At 41.4% G+C, this 18,209-nt stretch overlaps 1 protein-coding gene across 6 annotated transcripts in view; it reads left to right on the top strand.

The window, feature by feature from the left end:
* LOC142848244 (cytidine monophosphate-N-acetylneuraminic acid hydroxylase) overlaps window positions 1-18,209 on the top strand; it is a 95,171-nt gene that overhangs the window by 42,813 nt on the left and 34,149 nt on the right. For all 6 annotated transcript variants that reach the window (XM_075970032.1, XM_075970034.1, XM_075970036.1 and 3 more), the window contains 4 exons: window positions 1,174-1,321; window positions 1,658-1,739; window positions 2,626-2,763; window positions 6,859-6,994. In XM_075970032.1, coding sequence (XP_075826147.1) covers window positions 1,174-1,321; window positions 1,658-1,739; window positions 2,626-2,763; window positions 6,859-6,994 — 504 coding nt within the window. The remainder of the gene's footprint in view (window positions 1-1,173; window positions 1,322-1,657; window positions 1,740-2,625; window positions 2,764-6,858; window positions 6,995-18,209) is intronic.

The raw sequence follows: 18,209 nt of genomic DNA, 5'->3' as shown, positions 1-18,209 counted from the left end.
ATCAAACATGACAAACAGGTACTGTTTTTAATAAGGGGCCAACTGAATATTTTCCATTTTGTAAGTCATACAACATATATTGAATGTCGCTCAGCATTGCCATTGAAACAGGAGAGCCACAACGAAGGAGTCACAAATGCGTGTAAGAACCAAGTCCCAATAAAACTTTAGTGGAGATACAATCTCCACGTGTCATAAAATATTATTACCTTTATCTTACATTATCCTGTAAGGCGTGTACAGAAATAGAAAGACGCCTACATTTATGACTATGTTTTTTTTTCATCTATAAAAACAAAATCCTGAGAGAATACAGTAAGAATCAAATGACCACTGGCCATGGTGACTCATGCCCCAAATCCTAGTACTCAAGAGGCTGAGTCAGGAGGATTTTTAGGAACTCGGGTCAGCTTGGGCTACACAATGAAACCCTATCTCAACCAAAACAAGGAAAGCACCCCCAAAACAAACAACAACAACAAAACCCACAACAGAAAAAGAATTCAAATATGTGGAAACACCCGTGATAGAATGGGTACCTAGCTCTTTCATCCTTCTACCATACCCGACAGTGCTACATAAAAATCTTCTGTCATGAATGCTCAATAGAAATGCAAATTGCCTTCATGTTTGTAAGCAGTTCCATAGACCCGGATGACTAGTTACACAGTTGAGACTACGTTTACCATCTCCATTAAATTTTACTGTACGGCCTCTCGGGGTCCTGCAAAGGATAAACAAAGTCAGTGTAGCTTTCTGCCTTTGGAGAACATGGCGGTGACCCACAGGCTCCTCCTGTCCTGTGCCGTGTCCTCTGTTTTACTGAGAGCTGCTACTTAGGAAAATTATGAAGACGTTCATCTTGCAGCAACGTCTGCATGACTCTCTCTCTGACTCCCGCCGCTCTTCACCCCATCCGGCCTCGCCATTCAGAGCAATGCTGCTGTGGAATGCTGGACTCACACACTTGGCTCATGTCCACTCCACCATGGATGCTCTAGCTGGGAAGTGGTGTCTCCTGAGATGTTGCCGTGACTGTGAGAAGGAACCCGTCTCTGAGCTCTCATGAAAGGCTAATTTATAACTGCTTCCTTTTCAGTCAACACGTTGTTTTCTTCCTGGTGAATCCCATTTTTTTTTTCATATTTTGCTGTTTCCACCCCTCTGACCTAGTTACCCTACTCTGAAGCTGCTTTCCCAGAGACGACCAGACATTCCCATTTATGTTGGCGACACAGAAAGGCCTGTGTTTTGGAATCTTGACCAGAGTGGTGTCCGGTTAACTAACATCAATGTGGTACCGTTTGGACTATGGCAACAGGTTAGAGATCTGTTTTATTATGCTTTCTGAGGTGATGTTTAAATGTATTGATAGTGGCCCATATTGTCTGTACATGGAGCATGATAAATTAAAACCTGTATTCAAGCTTCAATTTTAGACATAACTGCATTTGCTAAAAGATTTCCTTCCTATTTAGCAAATGTATGACCATATAAAACAGGCTAATAAATCCAGTTCTGTATAAAGTATGGTTTTTTTCTTCCTTTCAATTTTGATTTGATTTACCAATCTTTCTCAAAATGTCAGCCTTCTCAATATTAAATCAAGGTGGAACTGCCTGACAGAATTGTTTTTTTTTTTTTTGTTGGATTGCAGGTAGACAGCAATCTCCGGTTCATGATCTTGATGGATGGCGTTCATCCCGAGATGGACACCTGCATTATCGTGGAGTACAAAGGTGCCTTCCCATCCTTGCGAGCAATGGAAAATGAGGCATACTGTGGGTAGGATGGCTGCTGTCTGAAATCTGTTCTCATCTTCTGCTCTTGCCATCTAAGAGAACACAATATACTATGCTCTTGTCTTAGAAAAATGAACCCTTTTGATCCCCCCCCCCAAATGAAAACTTGTCAGTATTTAGGAGTCTGTCGTGACAAGTACATAGCTTTTAGCACAAGGAAATGAATATTTACATTATTTCAATGCTATCATTAATTTATTGTTGAATAAATGTTATGAGTCCCTTTTATCATATAGCCGGGTGTGGTGATACACACCCGTGATCCCAGCAGTTAGAAGCAGGAAGGACAGAAATTCAGGGTCATCCTATGATAAACAGTCCAGGCCAGCCTGGCCTCTATAAAACCCTGTCTCAAAGAGCAAAGCAAAGCAGAACAAAACAAAATCCTATCACTAGAAAAGTTCTTCATGAGCGAGGCCTGGCCTTAGTTACACAGTCATCATTTGGAACATCATTGTACATAGAATTTGCCAGAAATAGGGGCATCTCTGTTGACTGGGATCCGTAGCTTCAGCATCTGGAGACAGTTAGGGGAGTATATGTGAGCCACAGTGGAATCAGGCTGATGATCCATAAGGCACCCAGAACCCATCCAGCCCAAGGGATAAACTGCTTCACTTAGATATCAGAACACTGTAAAACTCCAGACTCTTGACAGCTTCCTCCTTGTGTTTTGAGCTTTTTGTCTGTTTGTTTAATTTGTTTGGGACATAACAATTCTTCTATAATCAACCGAATCAGATTATATAGACTGCACTGGACAACCATGTTGGCTTGGCCATCTAAACTGGACTGTTTCAGATTTGATGTTGTTTCTGCACAGGTCATAAAATCCTCAACACCGTGGACTGCACCAGACCCAATGGGGGAAGGCTGCCTGAGAAGGTTGCTCTAATGATGAGTGATTTTGCTGGAGGAGCATCAGGCTTTCCAATGACCTTCAGTGGTGGAAAATTTACTGGTAATAATTTATATCCTAGTGATACCGATTATCGGGCACGGTGCTTGGATGGATGCCATGAGAAAAAGTACAGAGATAACTGGCGTACGGTTCCAGCTCAAAGGGGCACGCGCTCTGTTACAAAGCCAGACTTATGAACCACAGACGCTAGACACTGAGGTTTCCAGCCTAGAATGCAATGGTTGAGTGTGCAGGGGACGCTGGTGTGAAGGAGCCAAGTGAGCGCTTGGGGGCAGGGGAATCTACGAGGAGCTAAGAAAGGCAGTCACCAAGTATACAGTGTGGTGCCCTGGGAGGGACCAGGAAAGGACGGCATGGGTGACTCCGGATGAGGTCAAGAATGCAGTGCGTGGGATTCAGTGTGGATGCTTCCCCATGGTTCTGTGGAGTGTTCGAGGGTAGCACAGCAGAGGAGGAAATTCTGCAGTGTGGATTCCCATCCTGGAGCTTTCTACTCTGGGCCCAAGGGTAGTGTTGGGATTTGTATGAGGGAAGTATATGTGTGAGAGAGCTTAGCTTTTATCCTTGATACAAGCCCCCAAAGTTCTAATAGCTTATGATGTTGGGTAAGTGAGCCTCATGGTGCAATGTGACCCAAATGAAGCTAGCTTCCTCGGCTAGTTTACTGCCTCCTCCCATGCGTTTGTATCCGCTGCCTCCCAAGGTGTGTGGAGCCAAAGAGGGAATATTTTTCCCTTAAAATACAGTTAAAGGCGAATATAAGAGAGGCAAAAATATAGTTGTGGAAAGTTGACTGGCATATTCTGTGTGTGTGTGTGTGTGTGTGTGTGTGTGTGTGTGTGTGTAATATAAATACATGTGTACAAAAGTCTGGTATCTAAAAAATGTTTATAGTGATTATGTTGAGTGTATTTTTTATTTTTTCTGTGTCCTTATCTTATCTACCAGACTTCAATTTCAAGAGTTATAGAACCACACCCTGTGAGCTGCAACTCTAGGTCCTGTTTAATCATAGACTTTCCTGACCAGTTGCCTCCCAGTGTGCTCAGTTGGCCCCTTTGCCACCTGCTAGTGTCCTCAGGCTAACACTCCTGGTCTACCCCTGGCCCAGCTTGTCATGTTGACTATTTTCATTCCTTGGGGCCCTCCCTGTTGTTAAACTCCACATGACCAGCAATTTCCCATGTGTCTCAATTCAACTTCCGTCTGTCTGTTCCCTGACTGCCCTGTCTAAAGGTGACCATGCCACCCTGTCGGGATCCAGCCTAGACAGGTTCGTATGTTCCAGGGTAGGAGTGTATGGATTAGAGATGTTAGGCAGAATAGACAGAGATATGAAAGAAACACAGAGATATAGGAGAGTATCAGGAGAGCAACTCAGTGAATACTGAATCCGCCCACATTTATTTTCCATATGCTTTTATACCCCAGTACAAAAGGGCGGGGTGGGGGGTGGGGGTGGGGGGTAAGAAAGCAAAGACTGCTTTAACATGACACAAAGGACAACCAGAACAGTCATTTGCTTCAATACTTGAGACATCAAGTCACTATTTCCTGAGTTAAGCATTTTGATGTTTGGGCAGGGTACACAGTGAATACACCCTAGACCAAGTGTCCTGTAGGCAACCACTCCCTGTGTCAAACCCGTTTTCAAATGAGGGAGCAGGAATAGCCTTGAATTCTACCTTTGGTCAGGGTGGAGTGGATCCACCTCTATGGGCCAGTAAAGTCTGAAACACCAAGTAACCACACCCTAGGTTGGGGTTTCTTGTTTGTGGCTACACCTGTTGCCAACAACTTTGTTTTTTTTCCTATTTATTTATTTATTTATTTATTTTTAATTAATTTATTTATTAAGGATTTCTGCCTCCTCCCCGCCACCGCCTCCCATTTCCCTCCCCCTCCTCCGATCAAGTCCCCCTCCCTCATCTGCTCGAAGAGCAATCGGGGTTCCCTGACCTGTGGGAAGTCCAAGAAGCTTCTGTAAAGCAAAGGACACTGTCACTAAGACAAAAAGGCAACCCACTTACTGGGAGAAGATCTTCACCAACTCCGCAACTGACAAAGGTCTGATCTCCAAAATATATAAAGAACTCAAGAAACTAGACCGTAAAAGGCTAATCAACCCAATTATAAAATGGGGCACTGAGCTGAACAGAGAATTCTCAACAAAAGAACTTCAAATGGCCAAAAGACACTTAAGGTCATGCCAACAACTTTGAAACAGTAAAATAAGCTCAACCTCTCTGACCTTCAGTCAAGGTGGAAGAGGACTCACATCTGTGGGCCCCCACCTTACTCCACCTCAACACAGACACTCCCTGCCTGCCTTGTCTAATGTGACCATGCCACCCCAGCTCAGTGCAGACACACCCCACTGTACAGCCCTGCTATACTATCCACGTCACTTTATACACTTGCTTTATTTCACTTTATATAATTCCTTTATTTCCCCTTTGAAAACTGGTTTCTTTCACTAGGAAAAAGATTCCTTGGGATCACGTTCCATTTCTTGCTCATAAGATTTACCGTCTTATTCAGTACTGCACGCTTAGTACCCCCCAGAGCTCCTCTGGAGCATAGACAGTGTGTAATAAACACTGGGAGGGAGAGAGAGGAGGAGAGAGCGGGAAACTGTGAGGTGTCTATCACAAGTCCGTTGACAGAGGAGGAGATGGAAGGTAGCTCACTTACTCAATTCTGTAAGTAGTGGGTTGGGCTTTGATGCTAACTATGACTAACAACCAAACTGGTGATTTTCGTCACTGTGAGTTGTCAGGTTACAAAAATAGAGTTCAGTTTTATAATGTACCAGTCACGTACACACTATTAAAATGTTAACGACTGCAGAAGTTACAGTGTATATAGAATGGCTTGCCTATATTAAAATAAACTATAGGAGTTTCAGTGTACATAGAATGGGCTTCCCTGTATTAAACTAAAGTCTCCAAAAACATAACAAACAAGAAGCAAGCTTGGGACCCGTGGTTGGTCTCCTGGTAATTAATCAAAATTTGCTAAATCAAACTGAGGACACATCTCCATTATCACAGGGATAACTTTCCTTCTGTCTTACTTATCACAGGGATAACTTTGCTTCTGTCTTACTTGTCCCCTCCATTTTTTCACAGCAAGTTCCTGTCCAGTAGAGCAAGATTTAGTAAATGTTTCCATTTGTGAACCCTTGGCACCAGAGAAATCTTTATGCAGCCTTGAGCATATAAGTATCTAAAATCAGGATGCAAGTCAACTATCTGCTGATAATAAATTATAAACAAATTTATATTAAAACAATTCTTTGCTACACATATAATTTAGTATTTATTAAAGATGAAGTAAATGTTTATGCTTCAAATGTTATGCTTACTTATTTACATTAAGAATTTAATCTTGGCTGAATATTTGATACAGTAGATGTGGGGTGTGTCTAGCAGTCTTCAAAGTTGATTGATATTTTGATTTTGTGACCAATTCTGAGAAATCCATTCACATAAATGTGTATTGCCATACAGCAGAATTATGATTAGGTCCATTTCATAAGTTTTTGGAAAGTCTATCCTAACCTCAAGTCAAAATTCTTTGAACGATTAAATTCTGTGAAGCTCAAGTCAACAACTCAAGCAGCAATTTTAAATATCAAACACCCTAGCATGATAGAATCCAGAGATACACTAAGAGAATATGAAGTCTTTGTTTTCCACAAAAACCATTCTGTTTCTATGAGAGCATAAAAGGCGGTGTGTGCAGTAAAAACACACAGTTCATAGCATGCAGTGGTTTTGAATGTGAGCCAAAGACACGCACAATTGATTGTGTTGTGATGTGTGATGACATGCCCAGTGCAAAGCATACCTGATGTGTGCTCAGAACCAAGGCTTCAGTGACATCACATGATGAGCGGTGATGTCACACAGCACAGCACAGCACAGGTGAGCAGTACCATTATGTGCATTTTTTAAATTAAGTTTTGTTGAATTCTCAAGAAAACTCACAGATGTTGATTTCCTTGTGAATGCTACATTTAGTTATACATCCTGTGTTGGGTTACAGCCCAGTGTAAGAAGCTGGGAACCAGGGCATTCACTTTCAAAGATTGATGAACGGAGAACGCTAACCTCAAACATGTCCTTTCAGAGGAATGGAAAGCCCAGTTCATTAAGGCGGAAAGAAGAAAGCTTCTGAATTACAAAGCCCAGCTGGTGAAGGACCTGCAGCCTCGGATCTACTGTCCCTTTGCTGGGTACTTTGTGGAATCGCACCCATCTGACAAGTAGGATTCTGAGCTTCATTCCGTATTATACACTTAAGTTAGTGTCTGTCAGGATGAATGACTTTGCTATGTGTGTACTGTGTAATGAGAAAAAGACTGTGCTAATTCAAAACATCTGTGTGTGGGTGTGTGTGTGCATGTGTGTCTGTGTGTGTGTGTCTGTGTCTCTGTGTGTATGTTAGTGTTTGTAGGTCAGAGTGTGTTTGTATGTGTGAGGAGGTTAAGGCCTGGGAACAACCTTGGTCCTCTGTGACATCCACCTTTTCCTGAGACAAGGCCTCTCACTAGCCTGGAACTTCAAAGAAGGCTAGGCTAGCTGGCCAGTGACGTCTCTGTCCCCCCAGCACCGGGATGACAAGTGCCTGCCACTGAGTCTGACTTTTTTCACGAGTTCTGGGTTCCTCACGTTTGCGAGGCCAGCACTTTACTCCCCCATTTCTCCACCCCAATAGTCCACAACATTCTAACAAGTTCCCAATAAACAGATGAGTCAGAGCCTCCAGAGTTAGTGCAGATAGACCCTGAAAGATCTCTCTGGAAGGCAGCAGGCAGGAAGTCAAATGGGGCCTTTAACTAACTCATCGAAACAATTCCCCCTGTGAGAAAGTGAGGAAGGCTTTATACATTCGCTGGAGAGGGCGAAAGACCAAGAGCCACCCTGTGAGAGGAAGAGCCAACATTTACCTGGCTCTAAGCTCTTTCTCCACTGCATCTCAGGGTAGGGAAAGGAACAAGTGGAAGAGGGAAGCGTTTCACTTTCCTTACGGTTTTAGAGAGTTAGGCTTTGTGGTGGTCGGAAAGAAAACGGCCCCCATAGGGAGTGGCGATATTACGAGGTGTGGCCTTGGTGGAGGAAGAGTGTCACCGCAGCGTGTGAGTGGGCGGTGTAGCATAGCAGGGAGAGTTGGCAGTTTGGACTTAGGAAATATAACAGGGGAACCCATGGCTGACATCACCTGAACCCCAAATGTCTGTAAACAGGACACCATCTGAGGAATATACAAGTGTTACTGCTTTTGTTATTTTCTTGAGACAAGAACTTCCTATGCAGTTTAAGCTAGCTTTAAACTTGTCATCCCCCTGCCTCAAACTCTCCAGTATTGAGGTTATAAACCTGTACTACCATACCCAGCTTTGAAAGTTATTTTTGGAAGTCTAGGTAATTAATAGGCATAAAATCCTCACATAATATCAGGAATGTGGAAGGTTCCCAAGAAATATTTTTTTCTTTTCTCTCTTCTTTCCTCTCTTGACTCTTTACCGTAGTTTAAGGGAAAGTACCAAAAGCAACTTTTCTGGACAAACTAACCCTAAGATCAGGGAAATGCCTTCCTTTCCCTGCTCAATCGAAGATTGCAGATATGCCTGCTGCTACTTTGATAGGGACAAGGAGACGCGGAAGGCGTTAAATCATATTCTCAAGGGTCACTTGTTCTGCCTCAAAAGGGAAACACAAGTCCAGTGTTCACAAAGGCAAATTGAGCTGGCCCTGAAGCCCCAGGGAATAAAGCCTCCTTTAGGGTCATAGTGATTTCCATTTCAAGAACAGAGAGAGAAGCCTGTTGCCCCTTCTTCATTTACCTCTACTGGCCTCACCTCTTTTCCCTGTTTGCTTTGGGAGACAGGGTCTGATGCCCGTATCCCAGATGGCCCGGGAGTTTACAGTAACTCTTGCCTAAGCTTCCCAGGCACTCAGATTATGGGAAGGAGCCTCTGGACTTTGCTCTGTTGTTTTTCTTTCACTAGCACTTGGCTCCAGAAAGTAGATGCGATTCTCGGAAAGTACTCATGCAACCAGGGAAACCAAAGTCCTGGCTTTTCAGTAGAAGGTTATCTTCTACTTAAGTATCATTTGACATTGACAAAGATCAGGACACTTGGGAGACAGAAGGCACTGGGGACGTTGTGGGGAGAACACTCATGAAAATGAGCCAGAAGACTGAGTAAACCCTGGAGCTCAGGCCCTGGCTGTGCTTTGTGAGCCTGAGCAGGAAACCAAGCCTCTGGGACTGAAGTACAGAACGGAGCACTGCTCAGGCCCCACGCTGGTGGCTGCGCACACACGGTGAACAGAGCTGAAAGGTCCACGGAAACTTTGAAAGAACTGAAATTGAAACACAGCCTGAAGATGGTGCTTTGGAACTTATAGTGTGACCATGGCCAGAGTGATTACTTGTTTAAGCAAAAATCTAAACTTCCACAAAGTTTAACAAAAATAAACAAATAAATAAACAAAACCCAGACGTTCAAAGAATAATTTTCAAAGAACAGGATGTGATCCACAACAACTTAATATCAGGAAAAACAGGAAAACATGTCCTTTTCAGGACATGAGGCAAGGCAGTAGATAACCAATCCCAAATGACGCAGTTGCTGGAAATATCAGAAAAACATTTCAAACATCTATAAAAGTCACGTTTCAACAAGTAGTGGCCAAAACTGCTGACTGTAAAGACAGAAAGAAAGACAGAGAGAGAGAGCGAGATAGAGATAGATAGATAGATAGATAGATAGATAGATAGATAGATAGATAGATAGATGATAGATAGATAGATAGATAGGAGCCAAATGGGAAATTTACATGCAAACTCTACAGTCCACAGAAGCGAATACGTGGGAGGACTTCAAGTGCCTGATGGGACTGAGAAAAGCAAGAGGAAGCAAACTTGAATATAGATCAAGAGAAGTCATCAAACCTAAGAAAAAGAAAGAAGAGACTGTGACAAACAAGAATAGCTCAGGAGATCCATGGGACAACGGCAAACGTCAGGTATCCACAGAAAGGAGATAAAGACCACGGCATACAAACAAGATGAAAAGTGAGTGGCTAGAGCCAAATCTGATAAACAGAACAAACTTAGATGCCAGAAGCACAGTAAAATATACCAAACAGTATGAACTTTCACCCAAAGAAACCTGGACAGAACTACCAAGAAAGAAAGATATAGCAATATTAAATGACCTCGATTTTTCAATCGCAGAAAGCAATTCAAACAGTTGGACTTTTAATCAGAAAGACAGTGAATTTTAAAAATGTGTTTACAAAACAAATAGAAGAATTGGACCTAGACCTAGGGAAGAGATCACAGGGCAACGAGTAGAAGAGACATGCTATGGCGGGCCACTGCCAGCAGACCTACCTTACAAAAGCCTAAGGGAACTCCTTCAGATCAAAGAGAAGCAATTGTGAGGGGAGGACGGAAATGTAAATATCTTGACACATTTAACGAACTGCTTTCTTTCGTTGGGTTCTTTAATTTGAAAGCCAAAATATCACACTGACATAATTTTCAGTATATAGAGATGTTACAGGTTAAATGGTATCTCTTCTAAATGCCCATGTTAAAGGACTGAGCCCTGAAGACCTCAAAATAGAATTTGCTTGAAGAGAGGGTCTGTGCAAAGGTAATCCAGTTAAAATGAATTCATGAGGTCAGACCTTAATCCAAGTGATGGGTGTCCTTATAACAAGGCAGAGCATGAACCTAGAGACACATAAAAGGAAGATAATACGGCAAGAAAACATAAGCTAGCCTCGGAGAGGACACAGGACACAGTCTGTGCTCAGCTCACACAAGGAACCCGGCCTCCTGCACTGTGACTTTTTTTTTTTAATTTTTTTTTTTTTTTTTGGTTTTTCGAGATAGGGTTTCTCTGTAGCTTTTGTGCCTGTCCCAGAACTAGCTCTTGTACACCAGGCTGGCCTCGAACTCACAGAGATCCGCCTGCCTCTGCCTCCCGAGTGCTGGGATTAAAGGTGTGCGCCACCACTGCCCGGCTCTGCACTGTGACTTTTGAATATCCAGTGATAAGAAAAAAAAAGGTTTTCTGTTTAACTTCTGTTCTTTAAGCATCACTAGTGTGGTACTTCATTACAGCTGTTCTGTCAAAGAGACTCAACAGAGGTGATGCAGTCTAAGTAGATGTGAGAAGCTTGTATAGAATATTATTATCACCCTGTGAGGAGCAGGTCTTTAAGGGATGTGGTTAAAAAACAAATCAACAGGCAGACTAAATAGAATACCAAAAGACATGCAAATAACCCAAAAACCAAAAACCTGGAGGGAACAGAGAAATGCAAATAAGATGATAGATGTGAATAAAGAAATATGGATAATTATATTAAATATGAATGATACAGATATGTAAATGAAATCACTTGGGATCTGTTGGAGTAGCCTTGCCCCAAATTTAGTTGTCCAGAACAATCCTGGTCAGCACCCCTGTCAAGCTGCCATGATTTCATGGCCCACAGAAAGTAGAGATAGAAGAAAATCACAGTTTCTTTTAAAAATAACAAATGACAGATATTAGAGTGGATAAAAGAAAAAGATCAAACTATGCTTATCCAGAAAACAAAAATCTGTTTTAAATGTCGTAGCACAAATATGAGATAAAACGGCTCCAAGGAGCTGGTGTGGAAGAAGAAAACTGGACCAGATGGATGTAGGCTTCAGAACAGGGTGCATGAGGGCTCACAATGAGCGCAGTCAGCTCCCAGAGGCTGGCTCGCTCAGGAGACAGAATAGTCTGAGACATATGCACCAGACTTCAGATATTTAAACACACTGATAGAACCGAAGGGGGGAATCGAAACACACAGTTGCGATCGGAAGCTTCAGCATTTTCCTTCCAGTGTTTTTGGATGAACAAGAATTCAGAGAATACCTAGAAAGATGCACCACCATAAACCCTGGGGATCTGATTGACATCTATGAAGACCTCAGGCCAGGGTAGCCGAACATAGGATTTTCAAAGTCATATCAAGCACCCACCAAAGCAGCCCATATCCTGGATCCCACAACAAGTCACACTCAGCACGTTCTGTGATCTTAACGGAATTACACTGGAAGTCAAAAGAACTGCCCTATTTGTCTCCAATGCCTGGAAACTAAACAGCTTCTCGGTGCTCTGTGGGCCAAGGAGAAGGTCTCAGGGAAGTTGGTAAGCATTTTGAATGAATAGCAAAGGCTAGTGCAGTTTCACGGTATGTGGAAAAAAGCAGGACATAGTGGTAGGTACCCACATCTTAGCTACCGGGGAGGCTGATGCAGGAGGAGCACTTGAACCCAAGGCCAGCCCAGACAACATAGTAAGATTGTCTCAACATGGAGAAAAGTATAAAAGAAAGAAGATAGTATGCACAAGGCCTTGGGTTCAGTCTCTAGCAATGCAAAACTTCTTTTTAAAAAAATCTAAGGATATGAGTCTTGGTTCAGTAATCTAAGTAATCTACTGTAAAAGGAAACTTCCAGGGCCTGGAACTGTCACTCAGTGCTAGGACACTTAGCACACTCAAGGCCTGTATTCAATCCCCAGGGCTAAAATTGAAAACGTTCTAAAGGGAGGATGAAATAAGCTCACAAGGGAAGGAAGGAATGGAGATAAAGGGTCTGTGTCAGCACAACAGAAGAAGAATTAAAAAAAAAATTTATCAAGGAAAGTTGTAAGAGAATGCAAAGATTAAATGCAGTTTGGGAACATACACTGAAAACACACTTGAGAAACAGTTCGTGTTCACAGTGTGTGATAAATTCTCAATAATCATCTTAGCCAAGCATGGAGATGCATGCATGTTATCCCAGCACTTAAGAGGCAGACCCAGGGTATTTATAAGATCATCCTCAGCTATGTGAGATAATAATTTCAAAAAGTAACAAAATACAAATTAGCAAAAAACTATTATTATTGTGTGTGTGTGTGTGTGTGTGTGTGTGTGTGTGTGCGCGCGCGCACACGCACATGAGCGTACACACACATTGCCATGGTCTGGAAGTAGAGGTCAGAGAAAAACTTTGGGGACTTGGTCATCTCTTTCATATTGTTAGGGTCTTTTCTCCTACACTGTATTCTAGGCTACCCAGCCCTTCAGCATTCAGATGATTCTCTCGTCTCTGCTTTCCATCTGGCTATAGGAGTGCTAGGGTCACAAATCTGCCTCACTGCATCTGACTTTTTAAAAAAACAATGTATTCTTTAGGAATCAAATTCAGTCTAGGTTTGTATGGCAAATAACGATATTGAGTCATCTCATTGGCCAAAGCAAAAGGTTAATTTAAAAAATATTCATGGAGGAGTTCGTGTGTGCAACAATGCATTTAAATCATATTAAAAATGGTATTCATGGAGGAGTTCTTGTGTGCTGCAATGTATTTTATTCATATTCACTCCTGTTTCTCCCGCCAACTCCTCCGAGAACCACCCACCATCACCCCCGATCAAGTTCGTAGTTTTTGTTTGTTTAATAGCTCACTAAGATCAATCTGTGCTGTCCCCATATTCATGAGTGTAGGACCATGCATGATAGATCTATCAAGGGTCACACCTTTAAAAAAAACTGATTTTCCCTCCCCCAAAGCATCCAGCTGTTAATAACTCCCCACTCCTCACGAGCCCCTTCCCACTCCATGCTGAAATGTCAGCTGGCTTAGGCAGGGAACTACAGCTGCTATGTTTATGGGTGCAGTAGTCCTGTCTTTTCTAAAAGACCCTTTTGCTCTGGTTCCCTCCAACCTCTGGTTTTTTTTTGTTTGTTTGTTTTTTGTTTTTCGAGATAGAGCCAACCTCTGGTTCTTACAACCTTTCTGTGCCTCCTCCATGATGGTACCTGCTTTAGTCACTGTTCTATTGCTGAGAAGAGACACCATGACCAACGCAACTCTTACAAAAGAAAGCTTGTAATTGGGGTTTGCTTACAGTTTCAGAAGTTAGTCCATTATCATCATGATGGGGAGCATGGCGGCATTCGTGATGCTAGAGAGGCATCAGAGAGAGAGAGACAGAGAGACAGAGAGACAGAGAGAGAGAGAGAGAGAGAGAGAGAGAGAGAGAGAGAGAGAGAGAGAGAGAGAGAGAGACACTGGCATGGTTTGAAATTTCCCAGTGAAATGCTTTGTTCAACAAGGCCACACCTCCTCTAACAAAGCCATGAGTGCAGTTCTCAAATAGTGATACTCCCTGGTAACAAAACATTCAAAAATATGAGTTTATGGTGTCATTTCTTTATTCAAACATCCACATTGCATTCCCTGGCTCCCATGTTTATAGCCATATCATAATAAAAAATTCATTTAGTTCAAATTCAAAAATTCTCATACTCTTTCATAGTCCAAACACTGTTTAAAAGTCCAAAGTCTCTTCTGAGACTCATGACAATAGCGTAACTATAAACCACTATAAAATGAAAATCAAAGAGCAAATCACATACTTCCAACATACAATGGCACAATTATACATTACCATTCAAAGAGGGAGGAAGGGAACAAAGTGAGAAAATGCCAGATCAAAGTAAGACCTAAAGCCAGCAGGACAAACTCCAGTCTCTGCATCCCCATGTTTGATGTCAAAACACTTTCCAGATCGCCAACTCTTTTCAGCTTTATTGATTGCGGCATACATTTCTCTTTTGGGCTGGTTCCACAACTGGTTTGTCACTTTCCTTGGCAGGTACCCCACAACTCTGGCATCTCCAACATCTTGGGGTCTCCAAGGCAATCCAGGCTTCATCTTTATAGTGTCATGCAATGGCCTTTCTGGAACTTTTTGGAGATGAAAAGACCCTAATGCAACCCTGGCTTCAGATGCTTTTCTTAGCCACAAAGGGAGATTCCATAACTCCTTTCTTGTGTCCTTGACTCTAAAGCCAGAACTGTATAGCTGAAGCTGCCAAGTTCTATGCCTTGACTGACTGGAATTTGGTTCCGTCCTTCACTTACATTTGCATCGGTTTTCTGTTCTTGATAAGTTTCCTTCACTGCTTACGCTTTCCTTTAATTAATTCCTTTACACAGGTTAGAAGCTTAGCTGGGGAGGATCTCGCCCTGTGACTACTACTCCCTTCATTCCATTTAACATCAGGCTTTTCTTTAAACTTTTTATCCTCTTGAGCCTAGCACTTGGCTCCAACATCATCGTTCCTGGTGTTCTTTGTAAACAGAGACTGCTCGTTCATTTCCCAGCCGCCCGGACGCAAATAATCATATCAAAATTATATTAATTAAAATACTGTTTGGCCAATAGCTCAAGCATATTCCTAGCTAGTAATTTTATCTTCAATTAACCCATTTCTATTAATCTGTGTATCACTATGAGGTTGTGGCTTACCGGTAAGTTTCTAGCGTCCTTCTCCTTCAGCAGCTCCATGGCGTCTCTCTGACTCCGCCTACTTTCTCTCTATGTCTCTTCCAGCCTGGCTATACTCTGCCCTGCTAAAGGCCAAAGCAGTTTCTTTATTAACCAATGGTAATAAAACATATTCATAGCATACAGAGGGGAATCCCACATAATCTCCCCTTTTCTGTCTAAATATAAAGGAAGGTTTTAGCTTTACCATAGTAAAATTACATATAACAAAACAGTTACCAAGCAAGAATTAAAATTACAATATTTAGTCTATTTCTATATGGCAAAATTAAAGAAAATATTCTATCATCTGTTTTATCTTTATGAATCTAAAGTTTTGTATCTAATTTATCTTTTATCATAACTAAGAAAAACTATAACTATCTGTCTTCAACTCTATCAAAGATTCCAGAAGGATATAATGTTATCTAAGTAAACAGGAAGCACATTGTAAGCAACTTTCAAAACTCTAGAATTGACAGAGACATTTCACTGCCTGGAAAGTCATCCAAAGTTCTTCTGTAACATTGGGGAATCCATCTTCAGCCTATAAGCCCATAGTATTTGGCAGATTTTTTCCATGAAACAGGAAATTTGAAAGACTGTTTCACTTATATTGGCAGTTTGTCAGTCACTTTCTTCTGTACCCTGCAGAATGGCAGACTCTTTCATGAAGCAGGAACCCTAAAGGACTGTCTCACCATTTTAAGGCAAGTTCAGTAGTCATTTTTCTGTGGTTCTTGCATGTCCAGTTTATACAGTATATCATCAAGTGGTCCAGGCAAGAGCAGTTTCTTGCTCAAATAGATAGCCTTGTCACATTAAAGGCAAATTCTATAATGAGTTTATTCAATGCCCATCAACCTCTCTGAAGTAATTGGTGCTGCCAGGAGTAGATATGTCTCACTGTTGAGGAAAGTTAAGTTCTTAAAACCTTTTAAATGCCATATTCTGTAGTCTTTGAAAGGTTTGAAGAATACCTATCCATCTGAAATATATTTTTGTAATCTGGAAAAACCTAACTAATATGACTATAGTTTGACTATTATAGATGGCTATCTATTAATCTGTATTTCTTAATTGTACATTATATTTTTAAATGAACTACACAAACACAATACCTTAAAGAAGAACAGATACATATGCACAGTGTAACAAATTGACCTTAAATTTATATCAATAGATTAAGATCTATACCAATGCAAAGTATTCATCTTTATATCATATCTCCCCTCCTTTTTTATTTAGAAAGAAATCGACTGTGACCATTTAACCATTTATAATCAATGCCCTTTAAATGAAAACAGACATTTATAAACAATCATTTTAGGAATTTGGGCATAGTTTTCTCCAAACTGCTTCCTGCTGTTCACTGGGCAAATTATTTTTAGGGTTAATGGAGACCTTTCAGGGGGTTTTGTTCCATCAAACCACATTAGCCTGAAAGGAACCCACCCACAGATTCTCATCTTCTGTAGAAACAAAATCAGAGCCTGTTTTCCAAAGTAATATATCCTTAGACTCAAATTTTAAAGTCAAGATACCTTTAAAATATATATGTTGGTTTGGCTTAGCAGCCCCCAGAATCAAATGTCTCTTTGCTGTCAAGAAATTCAAAGAAAACACAATAATATACATAATCCAGATTCTCTGTGCATTTTCCATCTTTACATGACTTTTTATATCACTGTTACTGTCTCTTTAAAGACTACTTTATTTTTTAAAAACTATTTACTTCTTATAACTTTCTATACTCTTTTTCCTTTCTCTCCCAAGCCTACATACATTTTTAAACACTATCTCATTTAGAAGTCTTTTATGTCTGAATCCTAAAATCCTTTTCTGACCAGGAGCAATTTTTTTTTGAAGTACTAAGCAGGCATAGCTAGGATTAATGCTGAAGCTTTGCCTATTGGCTCTGCCCTGTCTAACAAGGAGGTGGTATGTTTATCACCTCTGTGAGCCATGCTCACCACCCCAACTCCAGGGGCGCAGTGGGTCTATGTCACCATAAAACAATTTTGCCCCATACTGCTCAAAAACCCCATTTAAGTGCTCCATAACAGAACCTCCAAAAAGAGCCAGAGCTGTTCCTGCCACCAGCATGAACCAGGAAGCTGTCTCTCAAAGAAGCAATTTTTGCTGCTAATGCTGAGTTAGGAAACCTTCTCTTAAAGGAACTGTGCCTCTGCTTGCTGCCAGCAAAGAGAGCCTATCTGAAAATAAATGTGGCTACCAAGAAGTTGTGCTTGACTCCAGTTTTTATGGGTCTAGAAGCCCTCTTTTTTCTTAAGCTTTTTTTTTAAATTTTTTTAGGTCTTATGTGTATCTATGCCCCATGTTGGACACCATTTGTAAACAGAGTTTCCTGGCTACCCAGACCCAAATAATCACCTAGAAAACAATGTTTGGCCAATAGCTCAACCATGTTTCTAGATAGCTCTTTTATCTTAAATTAACCAATTTTTATTAATCTGTGTATGGCCACAAGGCTGTGGCTTACCTGTAAGTTTCTAGTATCCTTCTCCTTTGGCAGCTACATGGTGGCTCTCTGACTTCACCTACTCTCTCTATATATCTCTTCCAGTCTGGCTATATTCTGCCCTGCTATAGGCCAAAGTGGCTTCTCTATTAACTAGTGGTAATAAACCATATGCATAGCAGAGAGAGCAGAATCCCACATCAGCTCTTTTTCTCCTCACATTGTGCAGTCCCAAAGGATTCTATTTTCTACTATAGACACTCGTCCTCATCCATGTTCACAGTTACTTTATGCATAATAGCTAGGACATGTGAACAGCCTAGAAACCCAGGGCATAACTGACAAATGGATAATGAAAACGTAGTGTAGCTGGATCATGTGGTAGATCTCTCTCTAGCTTTTTTAAGGGGCCTCCACATTGATTGCCATAGTGGCTGTACCAATTTGCACTCCCACCAGTAATGTGGTTGAGGGTTCCGTGTTCCCCACGTCTTTGACAGCATCTGTCATCTTACTCTTAGCTATTCTGACTGGAGTTAGATGAAATCTCAAAGTAGTTTTAATATTCGCATTTCCCTGATGGCTAAGAATTTTTAGAAATATTTCTTACCT

This window comes from Microtus pennsylvanicus, chromosome 4 (assembly GCF_037038515.1).
Source record: "Microtus pennsylvanicus isolate mMicPen1 chromosome 4, mMicPen1.hap1, whole genome shotgun sequence".
NCBI classification, from domain to species: domain Eukaryota; kingdom Metazoa; phylum Chordata; class Mammalia; order Rodentia; family Cricetidae; genus Microtus; species Microtus pennsylvanicus.
Note: the sequence above shows the minus strand (reverse complement) of the source record. Positions and strands in the feature narration are given on the sequence as shown.